The 19,611-nt window shown below is 51.2% G+C and overlaps 1 protein-coding gene across 1 annotated transcript in view; it reads right to left on the bottom strand.

The window, feature by feature from the left end:
* LOC138521059 (uncharacterized) overlaps positions 1-19,611 on the bottom strand; it is a 512,462-nt gene that overhangs the window by 40,896 nt on the left and 451,955 nt on the right. The window contains exon 15 of the mRNA XM_069633584.1: positions 2,944-3,039. Coding sequence (XP_069489685.1) covers positions 2,944-3,039 — 96 coding nt within the window. The remainder of the gene's footprint in view (positions 1-2,943; positions 3,040-19,611) is intronic.

Raw genomic sequence — 19,611 nt, 5'->3', positions numbered from 1 at the left:
TGCCCATGTCTCCCTGACCAGTGCCAAGTGTGTACACATCACATAGAGAAGCTTGGAAGGCAGGCTTCTGTTGGTGGTTACACTTTAGGAGGGTCTAAACAGAAGTAATATGCTCTAATTTGCCTTATCTACCATAAGTGCATGATTGCACAAGGTAGTCCAGAGCGAGTTGGTGCTTTGGCAGATCTGAATGCCATTCCATACCTCCTCTTCTTCTATTTCTATACCTTCTTCACCTGTACAGCATCCACTCTAGCTGCATGGAAGCCAGTTACATCTGGAATCACCAAAATGGTCTCAGTCAAAAAGTGGATAGCTTTGCAATGATAGTCTGCTTTCCGCCTCCACAACCCAGAGCTCAGGGTCTCCTCACTCACTATAAGATTGAAAAGTGCAGCTTCTGTGTTGCTGACTTACCCCTTCCTGTCCGACGAGCTGACTCTCATCGTAGGTGCCTCTTTGTTGTTTGAGATCCCCTGGGGCACTGTGTCACCACCACTCCTTCCCGCGCAGAATCACAGTCGTAAATTCTTTCTTTTAGATTTCGGCAGAACCTCAACAGTAGCTTCTGGATTTAGTTCTGCTTCCAGTTCCAAATTGCAGAGTATGCAGAATTGTGCAAGTGCCTCGTCCTGAAACTCTGTAAATGCGATCGCGTTTCCAGTCCTCACCCAGCTACACTAGCTTCCAGTTGCCAAATGAGTCAAAATCCATTGCTTTTGCATCACTCACTGAGCTTTCCTCCAGCTTAGTCTTCTCTTTTCTCATCTTAATATGGAAGACTGATGCTCTCACCGGATCATTACGGCCCTACTCCTTGTCTCTTCTTCCGTTCCCGCACCACAAGGAGGCTAGAGCTGGAGTCTGCATCATCTCCCTGACCATATGAGTTTATACCGGGCCCAAATGATGGCTGAGGCTGGCCATTTGAGGCTGTAACTGGCATTTGGTGGCCCCGCCTGGGCCCATAGGGTCTCATTTGGGCATAGGATTGCTGAATCTAGGCATATTAAGATTGTAACTGGTGTGAGGTTTCACCAGGCATATGGGGCCTAATCTGCCATTTGATGGCACTACATAGCAATTTGTCACTGTGTACACGGGGACATGATGGCATGGACTTTAGCATATGATGCACTTGAGAAAATGAGACAGCACTTGAGACATGTTGACAGTAGCGAGGCAGGCGAGGCAGGCGAGGCTGTATCTAACATTTGGTGGCTTTATCTGGACACATAGGGCATATGAAGTCAGTGCTTGCACATACAAGGCTGTATCTGGGAATTTAGTGTTAGACTTGGACCTAGAGTGAAGGGGCTGCACCAGGCAGAAAATGACACTACCTGCTCATGATGGCCGCGCTTCGCTTATCAGGGCATTTGATGCTGTACCTGGGCTAAGTAAAAGGAGATCTGTTGCCTTTCTAAATAGGTGTTTAAACATTTCCTAGACACAGTTAGAAGCCCTGCCTCTAGAGGTGAAACTGAATAGGGCAGTACCCGTAATTAACTTTATTAAACCTTCTCAAAAGCCCTTATGTTTTTGTACAATACAACATTGCCTCAATCCATTCTTGGTCATGACGGATGTTTATGAAATGGATGATTTCACATTAGTTCCACCTTTTTTTGACCCAATACTGAAAATGATATCATGCCATCCTGAATGGTTGAGCAATCATCGCCTACTTTCTGACTGTTGTCCACTGATGAAGTCAGACCTAGAATATAGTCTGGGCCATCATTGGGTTTGAGCAACTACAGAACAGAGAAAAGAACTATGTTCAAGCGTTCTTTTCTGGCATGAGTTTCTGACGTTGGCTTACATGGCAACGTAAATCTCCAAAACACCAAACAGTGACCTGTTACATCTATAAGAAAGGGATCTTTTTTCAAATAAGTTAATTAACAGTTTGTAACGCGCATAATACCAGGACAGGGATTCGAACATGTATTGCCATGTGTTGTCTTGCTTCCAAGAAATATGCGTTGCCCCTGAGCTATCCTGCTGGAATAGATATTTGATTGATTAAAATGCCCTTCGATTCCACCTCTTCTGTAGGGTCTCTTGCAAAAATAAGGGACTTTCATGAGGACGAATTCCATTTACAAGAACTCTCTCGTACCTGTCACTCAACCTGTCGGTTACCCTGTCTACTAATCTATGCCCCACCCCATTGCAGTTGTTGCTGTTTGTGGGTCCTCTGGTTGACATATTCAAGACTTTCCTGTAGTGAAAGTAGATTGCAGAATCAGACAATCACAGAATTATAGACGTGGAAGCGACCCTGTTTGATTATTGAGCTCAACCTGCTGTTGTGGCTGACAGCATTGGTGTGTCAGCTTCTCCTGGGGTTATGATGCTGTAATCGGATATATTCTGGCAGCACCTGGCCATGTAAGGTTATAAAGCCAGTTCCTGTACCGGTGAGGCTTTACCTTAGCATGTATTTATTTACTAAACAAATAAAGTTTATGGGCCTAGGCATGTGAACTTGTAGTTGGACATATGATGGATGAATATAGTGGCTGGCAATATTTTATCTTCATTTGGCCATATGAGAGTGTATCTGGACTGGCTAAAGGACAGACCTGTCACTTTTGGAAAAATGTTAAAGGCATAGCTCTATCGTTCTACATCTAAAGTTGAAGCTTGTAGAGGGCTGTACTCAAGATACATCTTTTATTTATTTATTTTTTTATTTTGCACATCAAAAGCGAGTCACATGAAACTCATCGAAAGGAACATCACAACATTAAATGCTGAACAATCAAAGTAAGTTTTGCAAATAAACACTCAGAATTAACATGTGAATCTTATTAAATCTGAAAGCCATTGTTTTAAATGTAATATAAAAATTGTCTCAAGCAAGACATTTTGCGTATCTTGGACATCATTTTAATTGATATCGGCCTAGTGTACTGAAAAAGATATGATGCCTACCTGCAGATTTGGGTAAGCGTTGCCTTCTTCATGACTGATGTCAACTGCAGCAATCAGAGCTGGGCACTCGGCTCTGCTTTCATCTGATCTGAAGAACTACAGAATGGATAAATGTTAAAGAATAATGTACAGACGTGTTTACATGCCTTTGTTTCTCGTGTTATGCTTTCATATGAATAGAAATCTTGAGTTCTCCAAAAATGCAAACACTGTTGATCAGTCAATGAATAAAATGTGTTTTTTTCTTCACCATGTTATTCTGATCGCTTATGCAGGGCCATTGGTGGGAAGGTGACTTGTGTGTGTGATGCAAAATGGTGGTTATATTTAATAAATTCATTTTTTGTAGGTCGCCTAGCTAAAAGACCGATTTATTTCAGCCGATTTTAGGTGGCCTACAAAAAGCACAACAAAAATTCCCTCGCCCCCAAATCCCCACCCCCCACACTCACCACCCAGCCCCCTACGATCCCCCCACTCTGGCACTATTTATTCGAAATCGGGGGGGGGGGGTATTTCACCCTGTGAACCCCCCTCCCAAGTCTCCCCCAACACAAACATACAACACACACACAAACACACAATTACCCGGTCTCCCTTGACAGTGCTGTTGGGTCCTGGCGTGGCCTATATTAGCATTACTGTTGAGGTCTGTTCAGTATATAGTAGCCTCCCAGTGAATCTGTTTCAGAAGAAGTTTTTTTAATAGGAAGGGTTTGGAGTTCAATCTCTCAGCAGTAGGGGAGGGGCAAAAGGCCCATGGCCAATCACCCATGTTAGAGCTGCAGAATGTTTCTCAGACTAGCACACCCAGTGCACATCCCTCCTGCCAGAGGCGTTGCTGGGGGGGGGGGCTAAGGGGGTTATAGCCCTGGGTCTTTTGGTTGTAGAACCGGATAGAAGCTCAGGGGCTGCAACCAAAAGGATATAGCTAGCCCCGAATTCCGCCATTCCCAACATTAGCTTAGCCCCTGATCTTTTCCCGACCTAGCAGCACCCCTGCCGGCTGCCCTTCCACTCCTTTAGCCTCTTAATCTGATGATGAAAATGGTGGTGGTGACGATGAATCTTGAGAACGAGGACCAACATTTAGACTATAGCCAACCTCCTGATAAGACAATGAAAAGAGCTATAACTAATAACAGGGATACTGAGTCCCACGCAGCCCCAGAAGTGAACCAGAAGCACTGATGACGTAGCACGCAAACTATGAAAGAGTGCCTAAAAGCTCAACCCCAGCATATGTTCAGAGTGCAGATATTGAAAAAAAGCATGTGTCCTTTCTACACTCTCTTTGCAACACCAAGGCAGAGGCCTCAAAGTGTTGGTAGGCTAGCTCATCATCAACCAGTGAGGCAGTAACACCTGTTTGACTTTCAGAGTGCCATGTTTCCTCTCCTCCTTTCTCTGACCAGCTGCCAACGGCACCTACCGTTGGCCCACAATTCATGTCGTCTGCGTGGAAAGGAAGTATTCAGCTTTAAGAGCTGATACTTGCTACTTGCACGCTGTGCCAAAACGACAATGTCTTGTGGTTAGACATGGATCAATGTGAGTGCCCCTTGATGCGTGGCGATTTGAAGCAACATCTCGCAAGGAAGGAGAACAATGTGCACAGCAAAGGCCCACCAGGAATCAGCGAAAAAGTAAGCACCATGCTGGGACTGACCTGCACTGCCGCCCTAGAAGTGAGAGGTGTGTGGAGCCTGTGGAAAAGTACTCCCAGCAGCAAAGGAGTTGCGGGGAAACAATCAGTATGCACTGTTGGAGTGGTGGTGGCTGGCCAGGGCCCCCACTCGCAATCACACACGGCCACACACTTGCGCCGAAGGAACCACGCCGGAGACGTGTAGTACGCTCGGGTCCCCGGCACCAACTGCCGGAGGACCGTCTTTATTATCATGGCGCATGCGCGAGCCTCGGTCCCGCTCGCGCATGCGTACAACGGCGTAGTCACTACGGAACATCCCTCTTTTTCCCCCAAACAAGAAACCTTAACAACCAGTACAATCAACAATAACAATTTCAAACTTTAACTGACAGTCTGTCACTGGTTACGAGGCACAGTCCATAATAAAATCTTGGAACCTCTGCGGCGGCTTGCGCCCCGCCCGGCTCGGGTACCTGCGTGCCTCAGCTGTGGGCACCTCTGGTGTCCCAGGAGTCTCTGGCGGTCCATCGTTTCTCGGTGACGATCCTGTGTCATGTTCTGGGCCCTGCATGATGCTTTCTTCCGGGTTTGGCGCCGCCTCTATGCGCTTGAAGAATGATGCATTCCTGGTGACTGTCCATCGGGCATTGGCTTCTGTGACCATGGATCCCTTGACGTGGGTCACCCCCAGCGACTGTGTTTCGTACGGCAAAGACAACTTTCCTTCTGGCCTCCGATTCCGCACCAGCACGGTGTCCTCCACTGCAATCACTTTATCTGGTATCCCTGCCAAACCGTCTCTCTCTCGTTCTGGGCGGCCCTCTCTGCTCGCACCCGGTTGTTGTCAATCTCTCCCGGACATCGACCTTCAACTTCTGGCAACAGTCCTCGTGGGGCCCGTTTGAAGAGGGCCTCCGCTGGCGCGACCCCAGTGGATTGATGCAGGGTTGTGCGATATTCGCGTAGGAAGGCAAACAGGTTGCGCCGGAGGTACTCCCCTCCATTCAGCGATATGCGGGACACTTTATTGAGCGTCCGCATGAAGCGTTCTACCTCCCCATTCGCTCTGGGCCAGAGTGGGGTGACTTTCCGATGTTTTATCCGCCTTTCCTCACAATAGTGAGCGAACTGCTGCCCCTGGAATGGTGCTCCGTTGTCCGAACATATCTCAAGGGGGAACCATGGGTGGCAAACATCTTTTCCATGGCCAGGATGGTGTGGTCGCTGGCCGTGGATTCAACCAGCTCCACCTCTGGATAGCGCGACCACTGGTCCGTCACTGCCAAAAAGTACATTCCCCGGCCCATGGACCCGAAGTCTGCATGCACTGTCCCCCAAGGGCGGTCACTCCTCTCCATGGCCTGAATGGGTGGCCCCCTCTCCACTGGGCCCGCTGCCTGGTAGGGGATACAAGCCTTCACAAATTCATCAACCCTGATCTTCAGGTCTGGGAACTACACCTTCAACCTGAGGCGTGCCTTCGTCTTTGCCATCCCCTGGTGCCCTTTGTGGGCGAGCTGCAGCACTTTGCCCACCAGTGCCCTTGGAATCACGATTTGGTGGCCCCACAGCAGGAGACCGTCCTCTGCTACCGACATCTCATGGCGTGCCCTCCAGAGCGCTTGCAGGTCCTTTTGCGCGCCGTCATCCCTTCGGGAATTGTTCATGAAGACCTCGCGCCATTCCCCGCTGGCCACAGCTTCTTTTATTCTCAGGAATGCTTCATCCGCATTGGATTTGTCCGCAATCTCTTGCCGCTCTAGGGCGACTGGTAGCGCCGATTCGACCACCAGGTATATGGCTTCCACACAGTCCGCTACCTCCAGCGAGTCCCTGGGTCGCCCAGCTCCTGGATGACGGGACAGATAATCCGCGGGGTTGTGTGTGCCTGGACAATATAGCAACTTGACCCCGTACTCCATGAGCGAAAGCATCTATCTCTCTATGCCGGGTGGTGGCTTGGACGATGCTGCTGACATGATTGGGATCAGGGGCTTGTGATCTGTCACAACAACTACTGGCTTCCCTAGAATGTAAATCCGAAAATGCTTGCAGCCCCATAATATGGCCATGGCCTCACGCTCAATTTGTGAATAGCGCCTCTCAGTCTCGGTGAGAGCCTTGCTGGCATAGGCAATGGGTCGCATGGTCCCCTGAGGGTCTGCCTGCACAAGGACTGCTCCCAGTCCTACTGGGCTGGCGTCGACCATGATCTCTGACTCCCGGTCCGGGTTGAAATAGGCCATGGTCTCTTGCCCCGACAGGGCGTTCTTGATGGCGGTGAACGCCCTCTGTTCCTTCCCGGTCCAGGTCCAGGCCACGTCATTTCTAGTGAGTGCCCGCAGGGGTTCTGACAAGGAGGTCAAGTCGCAAATAAATAGTCCACAGAAATTGACCATCCCCAGGAAGCTCCTTATTTCCGCGGGGGACCCAGGCGGGGCTGCCTCTTGAATGTCCTTCACCAACTCCGGATCTGGGGAGATGCCCCCAGCGTGAAACACGAACCCAAATAATTCCAGCCTGTCCTTCAAGAATTCACACTTTTGTTTGTGTAGGGTCAGTCCTAGGCTGCGCAATCTCTCGAAGGTGTTCTCTAGGAGCTTCAGGTGCTCTGCTTCTGACCTAGCAAACACCAGGATGTCGTCCGACATGTTGATTACCCTCTTGAGTCCCGACAGGGTCCCCCTGATGGCATTTTGGAAGACTTCCGCTGCGGACGAGACCGCGAAACTGAGCCTCTTATACTGGTATAACCCCTCGTGAGTCATAAAGGTGGTAATGTATCTCAACTTGGGGTGGAGCTCTAGCTGGTGGTAGCCAGATCTCAGGTCCAGCTTCAAGAAGACTCTCTCCCCTTGGAGCTCGCCAACAATGTCATCTAGGGTGGGCATGAGGTGACGTTCCCTTTTGATTGCCATATTAGGCAACCTCATGTCCACGCAGATGCGGACTGCACCCGGCTGTTTGGGCTTTGGGGCCACCACGACCGGAGAGACCCAAGGGGTAGGGCCTTCCACCCCCTCGATGATGTCTAGGTCGACCAGTGTCTGCAACTCCTTTTCCACCTGTGCCCGCAGATAGAACGGGATGTGGCGATGCTTGAGCGCTGTTGGTCTCACCGACCCATCAATGTGCAGTCGTATGGGGTCGGCCTTTAACTTCCCTATGTCTTGGAAAATCATATCAAAACGTTGTAGTAGGTGCTCCAGGTCAGCATGATACACCGCAAAAGTGAAGTGCACAAGGTTCAGCGCTTCAGAAGCAGCACAGCTTAAGAGGGAGTGCGGGCTCACGCTTGTGACGAAGAACCTCGCTTTTATCTTGCTCTGTCCGTGGGACACCAGCGCCACAAAAACTCCTTGGATGGGAAGTGGTGAGGCTCCCCCAAATGCGTATATCCGCGCTGTGGATCCTGTCAATTCTGGCGGGCCAGGGAGTGCTTCATAATGTTCGGTCGCTAGCACACAGACCGATGCCCCCGTATCTATGAGGACCGGGGTGGGGACTTCTCCGATGTTTACCGTGCACGTCAGTTGTCGGCTACCTCCGGGGCCCTTGGCGATGCTTGAAATGAAGATTTCTTCCTCTTCCTCTTCCTCCTCTGCGATGTTCAGGTCCTGCATGCCTTGCTCGACAGCCAACACGCCCCTCACCCTTCGGGTGTTGCTCCCGCCAACTCTCGCTGGTCCTCTCGAGGCTGCTACTGGCGCGGTTGCCCTGCACACCCTAGTATAGGGTCCTGGTGTACCACACCGCCACAGACCCTCGATTTGGCTGGGCACTCCCCCACGTGCGGCAGGTCATACCCGCAGTAGGGGCACGACGGAGCACTGCCCGATGCTGGAGGGCCATCTTCTCTCTTTGGTGTCCATCTCACCCTCCCTGGAGCAGAGCGTCCAATCGCGAATGCCTCTTCCCCTTTTCCAGAGCGCGTGGCTGCATCCATCTTCGCCCCCCTGGCCTCTGCCAGTTCATAGGCTCTCCCAGTGTCCAAAATCTGCTGCAGGTTCAACCCAGGCTCTCCCAAAACTTGCCTCCTCAGCTTCCCCGAACTGCACCCATGCAGCAGCTGGTTGCGAACCATCTCCTCTTCGTTCACCCACCTGCTGGAGCTTGCTAGGTGCCTCAGCCGCATGCAGAACTGGTCCAGCGATTCTTCTTCCAGCTGTTTCTCGGCGCACATGACAAATCTGTCAAAGTCCACCATTGCCATGGGAAGAAAATGGTCTTGAAGAGCTTGCTTCACAGCGTCGTATGTGACCACCGGGATGTTGAGAGAGTCATACATTCTGTGGACCTCCGTCCCTGCAGAGTACACTATGATGGCGATCTTCGCCTCGTCATCCGTTTCCCCCGAAGCTCTGAAAAACATTTCTAGTTTTTTTACCCATAGGAGCCATTTTGGCCCCAATTTGGATGGCGGGCCAGTGGTGTCAAATTCGGGCATGGGGGCCAGAGTACTGTGCATCCTGCGTGGGACTGGGGCGAGGGCACCCTCCTCTTCTCCTTCCTCACCCATGGCAGTGTCAGGATGTTGTTGTCCTCTGCGGGTGACGGGGTGATCCGGCACCCAGGTGAAAAATTCTGGAACCCGGTCTGATGGGTCCACGTGTGAATCAGTGTCCAGCACCCTCACCAGTGCTCTCTTCCTACTTTTTTTTTTGTGCCACAGTCCTGCAGCAGGCTAGGGCTGTGGAATGTCCCAAAAATTTGCCAAAAGGCTCAGGGTATTGCCGCTGGCGCACGAGCACCCTCCCGGGCCACAACCGCTGCAATCCACATGCAAATAAAGATGGCCGCCGGCCGTGCGTGTAAGTCCGTGCCGACACAGAGCAACGTTCTCTTCCTCCAACGCCGTTGGAGCGGAGAACTGCTCTGGAGTCGTCCTCGTCCCCAATGTTGGAGTGGTGGGGGCTGGCCAGGGCCCCCACCGCACTCACACACGGCCACACAACCGCGCCGAAGGAACCACGCTGGAGACGTGTAGTACGCTTGGGTACCCGGCGCCAACTGCCGGAGGACCGTCTTTATTAACATGGCGCATGCGCGAGCCTCGGTCCCGCTCGCGCATGCGTACAACGGCGATGTCACTACGCAACATGCACCAGCCCAGTCTCAGTGAGCCTTTTAACTGTAGCCCAAAATATCATCATAACCATTCACAAGTATGTCTGCTGAATGCCATTCTGGGGACAATGCTGGCAGTAGACCTTTTGCATGTGCTTTTATTGAGAACAAGGGCTTTAGGTTGTTGAAAGCAAGTGCTGATGATATGATATGGCATATACAACGTGCCTATACACAAGTGTTTCAAGCCAAGCCGGTATCAAATTCCCAGCTGCAATTACTTTACATGCAAACCTATCCCTGAGTTGTATAATGCAGTTGTTCTTGCTGTTGGAAAGGTATTGGACAAGCCGGAGGGTAGGACAGTGCAGATCACAACAGATATGCGGGAAAAGTGCTGACTACATGGCTGTAATGATGCATTGGATCACCTTCAGCTCTAGCGCGACTGAGGGGTCATGACAGCAGCAGCAGGCTGTCCATGAGAAAGCCACTTTGTGCATGCAAGGCTTTAATGGCAGGAGCCACACAAGTGCAGACATCGGGTATACAGTGAACAAGTGGGTGGCAGAGTAGCTATATCCTGGCAGCTATCCTTCGGCTTTTTAGCAGCATGCCATGACTCCATTGTCATTTCTGCCCTAATGCTGGGGAATATATGTCTTGCCCCATGTTTTGCACACGCTCTCCACTTTGTGATCACATGTTTTGTCAAGGATTACTGTCCCATCCATGGAATACTTGCTTTGGCAAACAAGATCTGCCCTCATTTCAGCAGTTCATACAGCACCGAATATGCTTTGCATGCGTTTCAGTTGCAACACAAACTCCCACATCACCACTGGCAGAACATGACATCAAGGATTGCTAGTGTGCCCCATCTTTCTTCCAAGCCACCTGAGGAAGAGCATCAAAGCTCAAATCACATGTAAAGGAATACACTGTTCTTGAATACATGAAAAAACCAAGTGAACGGAGGATAGCACAGGGGCAATGCACTGGTCATGAGAGCAAGACCATGCAGAGCAACAGAGATTCAAAGCCCGGTTCCGTGCTTAGCAACCAAACTCAGGTTCGGTATTAGGCAGTTATAAAAAACCAAATAAATAAATAAAGTGCATGTTTACAATACAAGTACTGTGAAGTCTGTCGTTGAAGTTTCAGTGTGCATTGTTGTTCAGTTGATTGTGTGATGGAAGTTGGATTTGGTTACTTTATTAGTTTAAGCAAACCAATGGAAACATCAGTGTTAATTAATCCAAAAGCAACTGTCATTGGGCCTCATTACGAGTAGCCTGGTAAAAGCGGGTTCATTACCGGCATGCCGGAATGAGCGGGTCCGTGCTCGTATGAACCCGCTTATAGCGGGTGATTATGAGTGGGTGAGCACGCGCGTTCCCCCATGCCGGTAATGGTAATACCACCATGCCGCTAAAGGGCCTCCAACACCCCTATACCGGCATCGCGGAACCCGCCCATAGCGGTACCGCCTCATACCAACCCCTAAATACCGGCATGGTAATACCGACATGGTAACACCGTGTTTGCAAAAAACACACCCGGAAATTACGTCATCGCGCAGGAACAGGAAATGGGCCGGCGGACATATTTAAAAACACAATCCATTGCCATCCTCCCCAACCACCAGTCCTTTTGTGTTGTGCTGTGGCAGAAAATAACCAGGATGTCCAAGGCAACCAGGAAGATGACCCCCAGGAAGCGCAAACAGCGTTTTTCAGACGCTGAGCTCAGTATGCTCGCCGTCACCCTGGCCCAGCATGCAGACACCATCAGGAGTACTGACATGAAGCATGCGGCCCAGACCAAAAAGAAGGAAGTCTGGCAGGAGCTCGCACAGAGGGTGTCGGCAGTGGGAACCACCCCAAGGAGTGTGCACGACTGTCGCAAGCGGTGGGATGACCTCCGCCTCAGGGAGAGGAAGATCCTGGCAGACAACAGGAGGGCCGCCATGGCGACAGGCGGGGGGGCCACACTCACCTGTGAAGTTGACGCCATGGGAGAAGACAGCCAGTACCTTTATAGATCCCGAATCCATCGAGGGAATCGGGGAGCAGGAGGTGGGCGACGCATCATCCCCAGAAGAAGATGAGTGACCCATCACATGCCTGTAGGGTAAACCATGATGTGGCACAAGTGACGTGGAAGTGAGACTAGGCAAGGCAATGCAGGTCCCAGGCCCACATCAACATATCCAGTCAAGAATGTGTGCCACGCCCTGCCACACACAAATGCATGCTGAGTGCCAATCCCAATCCCAAAACATGTGCAACATGACCCGACCGTGCCACCAGCCATGCATTGATTGCCCACATGCCCCATCAGAACACCAAATGCCACATCCCTGTAATAATTGGATGCATGAATGTATGACCATATCACAGCGCAATAGATTATCGCTGCCATGTGACACCATCACTGATGACCTGCATCTCTTCTATCCCCCAGGCACCGATGAGGAAGATGGCAGGCAGGACAGGGGTGCAAGAGCATCTACTTCACAGCAAGGGACCGGGGCCACCACCACCCCCCAGCCCCAGAAACTGCCCAGACCAACAGGCAGTGTGCCACACTGGGCAGAAAGCCAGCAGGAAACACCTACAGCCAGAGTCCAGCAGCAGCCACCCACAACAGTGGGAGGCGTTTCCATTCCCGCTCCGCCAACCAATGCGGACTTTGTGGATGCTGATGTGGAGAATGAGGGTGACACAGTCATGTCAACCACACCCACCCCAAGCCCCATTACCAGCCTCCCCCCCTACAGAGGCCGAGTGCAGCGACGATCCATGCCTCCACGACTCGGACCTTGGAGAGTCAGACATATGCCTCTTTGAGGAGGACTGTGCCCTGGACGTGGGTACCACGCATGTGCCATCCACCACCCTGCCTACCACCACCCTGCCGATGGTAATGACTCCATGAGGGCCATTGCTACAACCATCGCTGCCAACACTGCTGCTGTTGAGGAATCCACAACTGCCATGAGGGAGTGTCTGGGGGCACTTACGCAAGCCCTGATGTCAAACCTGCCTCAAATGCAGCGCCCACACCTTGGGGCAGGCATGGGATCGGCCACTGACACCTCCACTGCCACAACCCCTTCGACCTCAGCCCAATCAAGCCCCGTGCGGATGACGCGGAGGAGTGCACGGCGCTTGGACATGGCACCCCCGGATCGCAAAATAGCAAAGAAGTAGAGTGGGCAGACAATGCCATTGGACAAATAGACGTTGGTCAAGGGAACAGTGTTTGTAGTACAATTGGGTACATTTGGGGTTTGTAGGGTGGGTGAGGGAGTTCACTGGGGTGTTATTGGGGTTTGTAGGGTGGGTGAGGGAGTTCACTGTGGTGTTATTGGGGTTTGTAGGGTGGGTGAGGGAGTTCACTGGGGTGCTATTGGGGTTTGTAGGGTGGGTGAGGGAGTTCACTGGGGTGTTATTGGGGTTTGTAGGGTGGGTGAGGGAGTTCACTGGGGTGTTATTGGGGTTTGTCGGGTGGTTGAGGGGGGTCACTGGGGGTTGTGAGGGGAATATGTTCACATTTTCACGTGTCTGAAAAATACACCCGTTGTTTGCAAGGAAATCAATGGCTGGACATACTTCATTTTGTGCATGTACATTTAATGTGTGATGGTGTACAGTGGCGAACTTCTAACAAAACAAGTGTGCATGTCCACATGCAGCCAGTGTGTCACTGGCACATTACTTTCATGGTCCCTGCGTTTCAGAAGTATTTGTCAATTAGTGCTTGGCGTAAAGCATGGCCATCCCATGCATCATGTACTGGCAGGGGGGCTCCTTCGCCTCCGTCTCCATCCCCTTCATCCTCACCCGGCCCATGCATGTCAATGTCAGGTGGCAGCGGTACATTCCTCCGGACGCACATGTTGTGCAGCATGACACAGGCCATGGTGATCTTTGCCACCTTCTCAGGCCTATATAGGAGTGCCCCACCAGACCTGCTTAGGCAGCGGAACTGCGCCTTCAACAGGCCAGAGGTCTGCTCAATCACAACACGGGTACGAGTGTGAACACGATTGTACTCCTCTTCATGGCTGTTGTGCGGGTTCTGCACAGGGGTAAGTAGCCACGGCCTCAAAGGATATCCTCCATCACCTGCAAGCAGATACAAATAGGTGTGTGTAACTCTGAACTGCCACCTTCAGCAGCTATTTGGTGTGGGCATGCACATGTCCCTGTACGTATACAAAATAGTCACCTAGATGCAATGTATACTGTAATGAGGTGTGGTACACTGGATGGGGTTGAATAGATGATGCAGGGTGTAATCATGCATGCTGAGGCAGATGTGCTGTGGTAGTGCGACAATGTTTAGGCTCCAATTCATGCTGTATATTCTTCACTATGCAAGGCCACACTAGCCACATTGCCACAGTTGCCATCCTGTTCAGTCATGCATTGCTTGCCATCACCATGGTGGCCTGGTTGTGCCTCTTACTTGTTGTCTTCCATATGCATTATTTGTGATGTGTGGCCCAGTGATGTGTCATGTTCCATTTGGCTGGTTCAGGTGAGGAGTGTTTAGCTTTGCATGCATTCTCCACTCACTGGTTATTGCCAACCTGGTGAACTATCCCCCCCTTTCCCACCCAGGTGTACTATTCCCCCCCTTTCCCACCCAGGTGCAGTAGGCCCCCCCCTTTCCCACCCAGGTCCCACATAGGCACACATCAGTACCCCACAGCACAACCATGGGACAGTTGTGCAACTCACCAAGCAGCCAGGCACGTTGTCCAGCATGTCGCTCCATGTGACGGGGTAGCGTGGAGTTGCGCAGTACCATGGCATCATGTGTGGATCCAGGAAATCGGGCACAGCAATGGGTGATGCTCTTGCTGGAGTCACATACCATTTGCACATTGATGGAGTGGTATTGCCTGCGATTGCGGTACACTGCCTCTATGGCATGGGGGACTACCAATTCCACATGGGTGCAGTCGATGGCACCGACACAATTGGGCATGGCTGCCAGTGCATGGAAGCCTACTTTGGTTTCAGCTATCTCCTGGGCAGTCCGTGGTAGGGATATGTGAGTGCTTGCGTGCTTCAGGAGGGCATCCAGCACTTGGTTCAGCATGCGTGAAAATAGTGGTTGTGAAATGCCATGCAGCAGGCCCACTGTGTGTTGCTAGGTGCCTGTGGCCAGAAAGTGTAGCACAGACACCAGCTTTAGTAGTGGGGGGATGGCAGTGTGTATTTCTATGTGGCTGGCAATGTTGTTCTGTATCATGTCCACTATGGTGGTGATGGTGTCACGGTCCAACCGGTACAGGGTGTGGATCTGCTCAGGGGTTAGGTTAAATGGGCTGGGTCTGGTACGAGGGATTGGTGGCTGCCTACGAGGCACTGCTGCCTGTGCTGGTGGTAATTGCTGGACCTGTCTGACCCTCCTTCTCCTCCTGCGTCTCCTCTGTGCTACCTGTTGTTGCTGCTGTAGTTGTTGTTGTTGCTGTTGTTGCTGTAGTTGTAGCAGTATAGGCATGTCCTCCAGCGCCATGATTGCAACAGCTAGTGGTAGCATTTTGGTGTAGGAAGGGATGTGGTGTGTAGGTGTGCTCCTTTTGTACTGGCCCAGTCTACATTGCCTCCACCTGTGGGGGGGGGGGTTTGGTGTGTGGGTGTGCTCAGTTTATACTGGCCCAACCTCCATTGACTCCACCTGTGGGGATTGTGTGCACCTGTGGCAGCTGCCTTGTATCCTGATTGCTGTTTGCGGGTGGTCTGCAATGCCTGTATGGCCGGCATCATGCAGCCCATGATTACCGGCTTCGCTATGCCGGTATTTGCATGTCTGCGTAGGTTTGAATTTCCCCCTATTACCGGCATGCCGGTATTTGCTCCCTGAAGGGGCGCATGTACGTGCTTATGCCGCTATTAGCAGCATCGTTATTTAGGGTGCCGCTAATACCGGGTTTGTGGGTCGGAATGCAACAGGACGGTAAACGATGCCAGTATTACCATACCGGCATCGTTTTTGCCTTACCGGCAAACCTCGTAATGAGGCCCATTGAGTTTTCAAAAGCAGCATGCAGCACAAATAAAGCATCAGAATCACTAGCATTCTGCGAAGAAGATGCTTTGCAAATGGAAGCGTTCTTTAAACAAACATGAAGGATTCTATGACAAGACTGGAGGCGAGCATTATGCTTCAACTTCTTTATTTACTACTCCTCAGCAGTTTCAACAAACTAATAACAAAATACTGTAAAATGCCCAAAGTGGCTTTTTCTTTCTGGAACTACAATCCCCATAGTCTCTGTAGTCCATGTCCATCTCTGCTCAGCTATGCCCACATCCTGCCCCTGAGCTCCTCCTCTTCTTTTACTGCTCTTCAAGCAGATAAGTACTATTTCTCTCACCTTCCTCTATTTGTCGTATGTAGAATTGATTTAGGGCTTCAGAGATTATATTCATAGTTAGATATATAGTATACATGAAACTATCAGAAGGAAAGTTCTTAGGACGTAAGATTGGGGGTAATGTTTGCCAAAGATAACGTTGTATATGCGCAAACATAGTTCTCAGGCACGCGTGCGGTTTCATTATAATAATAGTATCAGTTTGCGATAACATTTCGTTTTACCATATCATTTTCTGTGATGCAGGCACCCGCGGCGCCACTGCCCCGTGCGCATGACCGGCACCCTAGGGGTTCTTCGGATGCCCGTGGAGCCTTCCGAGCCCTCTGAGGAGGGAGAGGAAACGCCAGAGCCCTCCGGCCCCCACCTTTGTGGGGGCGGAGCCGGAACACGATGCCCCAAGCCTGCGTGTCGCATTTACAACGCGACTCAGAGCGAGTAAAGAGCCGGGCCCGGCGGTGATCACTCCCACATTACAGAGTAGCGTTGCTGATGGGAGTTGGACATTCTAATCCCCAAAGGATTTACATAATTGATAAACGCTCACTGCTCGTAGACTGCTGGACGTGGGAAGAAGCTACCAAGCGAAGCGTGAGCTCAGGAGCAGAGAGGCTCCTTTGCCTACACGATCAGAGAGGATTCAGCCTCTCAGGAGACACGAAGCCCCACCGAGGGCAGTTTGATTGATACAGTCCATCACAGGCATTAACAAGATCAGTCCGGTGCAGCCACAAAGATAACATTTAGAGTGAGTTAATCCTTAAGACTCTAATTTAAGCATCTGACTTGCGAAGTGGGCGTGCACAGACACCTGCTGCAGGTACTCAGGCACACAGCACCCTCCCCGAAAATGTTGGAATTTGAATGGAGTGAATAGGAGCAGTCATTAGACCTAGCTGCCAGCTTCAAGGAGGTGCTGGGGAATTCTCTAGTCGATGCTGTGGCTCATGTGGTGAAATCCCTGCAAGAAAAGCTGGAAACCCTGGAGGCAATGTTGAACCAGCCCAGAGATAGCACCGTTGGGACAGAGTGAACGCCCACCAAACCCTCTGAAACACGGTCTAAGGGGAGGACTCAGGCCCGGAAGAGGAAAGCCCCTTCTGACCCCCAGGGCCCTTCGGATGTGGCGAAAGAAAAAGCAGCGGAGGTTGTCGACGCTTTCGCAAAGCTCAGAGAAGCATACTTGCAGTGTTAAGCAGTGCCGAATCTCACAACCCCCACTCCAGGGGAAGACATTAGTGGAGTAGATGACCCAGGCTCGGAAGAGGAGCCAGCAGAAGGTGACCTGACCTCGCACAACGAGGAAGGGACAGCGGAGGAGGATTGGGCTAAGCCAGCTGGGGTAAGAGAACCCGCAAAGAGAAATACCTCAAGGAGGACCAAGAGGACATGCTCAATCCGGACAGCATTCGGAACCTGAGGCCTTCAGACTGGCAGCCCTCCCCCAGAGTCGCACAATACATGACCGTAAGGTTGAGGAAGGCCCTCGATAAGGAAGTTAGGCAGTGCCTCGCACAGAGTGCCCAAGACCGTACCTCCCAGGAAAAGTCACAGAAACACCCAAGCTAGACCCCAAGATGCTAACTTTTGTATCCAAGACCAGTAAAGATCCCCACAAGGGCATCGACAGATCATGGAGGAGTTGCCAGGAATAAGTGCCAGACTTAGCTGCTCTGCTAGAAAAGATCATGGACCTAGAGGAGAGGGCTAAAGATGCGGGGGAAGAAGTAGACCCCGACGGCCTGGCAGGCTGGCCCCAGAGAGCCGTCTGATTACTAGGAAACGCCAACTGCGCCATTGCCTCAGAGAGGAGGAGAGGTCTGCTGTTGAAAATTTACCCCAAACTCAGTGACCTCGCTTCATATGAACCAGGGGAAGCGGCGCAAGGGCTCCTTTTTGGGAAAGAAATGGGCCGTTTTGTCGGTACCTATACTTCATTGGAGAAAACTCAAGCTTCCATCAGGAAAATCTTCCCGAACAGAGTTTTTGCCGGGATCGGTCACCCCTGGGGTCGCACGGCTGGTCGAAGCCAAGGAGGAAGAAGACCCCCCAACCCCAGGGTGCAATACTGGGAGAACAGACAAAAAGGATTCCTTCTTCCCGGCCAGGGGACGTTTCCAAAGAGGGCGCAGAGGAAGAGGAACCGGACGAGGTCAAGGATTCGTACAAGGTGAGAAAAGTTCATTACCCTCTGGTGGGAGGGAGGACTGGTATGTTTTGGGAAAACTGGCGCATGCTTTCCAACTATGCTTGGATATTGCAAACCGTGAGTGGTCTGCAACTAGAGTTTATAGAGCCACCAGTACAAGGGTGCAGGTCTCACCAGCAGCGCCTATCACGCTCAGAGCAAAACCGCTTAGGCCACGAGTAGGCTCAACTTGCTCAGAAGAATGCCAAAGAGAGATGCCCGCAGCCACCCAGCTTTGTGAGCAACATGTTCGTGGTACACAGGAAAGAGAAGGTCCGCCCAGTAATAAACCTGAAGGAACTGAACGGTTTGGTAGTCTACCGCCATTTCAAATGGAAGGCATTCACCAGCTCTGAGACTCCCTAATGGAAAGGAGACTGGCTGACGAGGCTAGACCTGAAAGATGCATACCTGACAGTTCCAGTGCTAGAAGAGCACAGGAAGTTCCTTGCTTTTCATTGGAAAGGGCAGCTTTGGCAATTCAAGACGATGCCCTTCGGTCTTGCATCAGCACCCTGGGCTTTTACCAAGCTGATGAAGCCGGTAGCAGCAGCAATCTGGGAGAAAGGCATAAGGCTGATCATATGCCTAGACGACTTGCTGCTGCTAGCCGAGGACAGAGAGATGCTGGTTTACCAGACGAAGTGGGTACAGGACCAGCTCTTGTCACTGGGATTTCTGGTGAACGTGGAGAAGTCAGACACCACTCCAGCACAGAGATTGGACTTCCTAGGATTTGTCCTAGATACCCGGAAGGCCACGTTAGAGCTACCAGCGCGGAAAATAATAGTCATCAAAAGAGAAATCTGAGGATGTCTGCAGAAGCAGGTGGTTTCCCTCGGAGTACTAGCGAGGATAGTGGGGCTGTTGGCAGCCTCGCTTCAAGCCATATTTCTGGGGACTTTACACTATTGAGCTCTGCAGAGGTGAAAGATATGACACCTGCAACAAGCTTGAGATATCATCAATTAGTAACTTTGGATCAAGAATCCGTAACAGAACTGGAATGGTGGTTGAAGAATATGGACGCCTGGAATGGGCAGGCCTTTTTCGGAGATTGACCAGACCTGATCATATAGTCAGACGCCAGTCGCCTGGTCTGGGGAGCTCGGTGCAGAGACATGCAGACAGGAGGCAAATGGAGCGAAGAGGAGCTTTGCATCCAGATAAGCTGCCTGGATCTGCTAGCAGGCTCTTTCGCGATCAAGGCCTTTACGAAGGGGAACATAAAATTGTGCGTGAAGATGGACAACATTTCAGCAGTGCGCTACATAAACCACCTCAGAGGTACGAAGTCCAAGATGGTGGCCGAACTAGCAAAGGATTTTTGGCATTTTTGCCTCCAGGCAGAGACATCAGTGACGG

The sequence above is a fragment of the Ambystoma mexicanum genome, chromosome 1q (assembly GCF_040938575.1).
Source record: "Ambystoma mexicanum isolate Mex_15411 chromosome 1q, UKY_AmexF1_1, whole genome shotgun sequence".
In the NCBI taxonomy this organism is placed as follows: domain Eukaryota; kingdom Metazoa; phylum Chordata; class Amphibia; order Caudata; family Ambystomatidae; genus Ambystoma; species Ambystoma mexicanum.
Note: the sequence above shows the minus strand (reverse complement) of the source record. Positions and strands in the feature narration are given on the sequence as shown.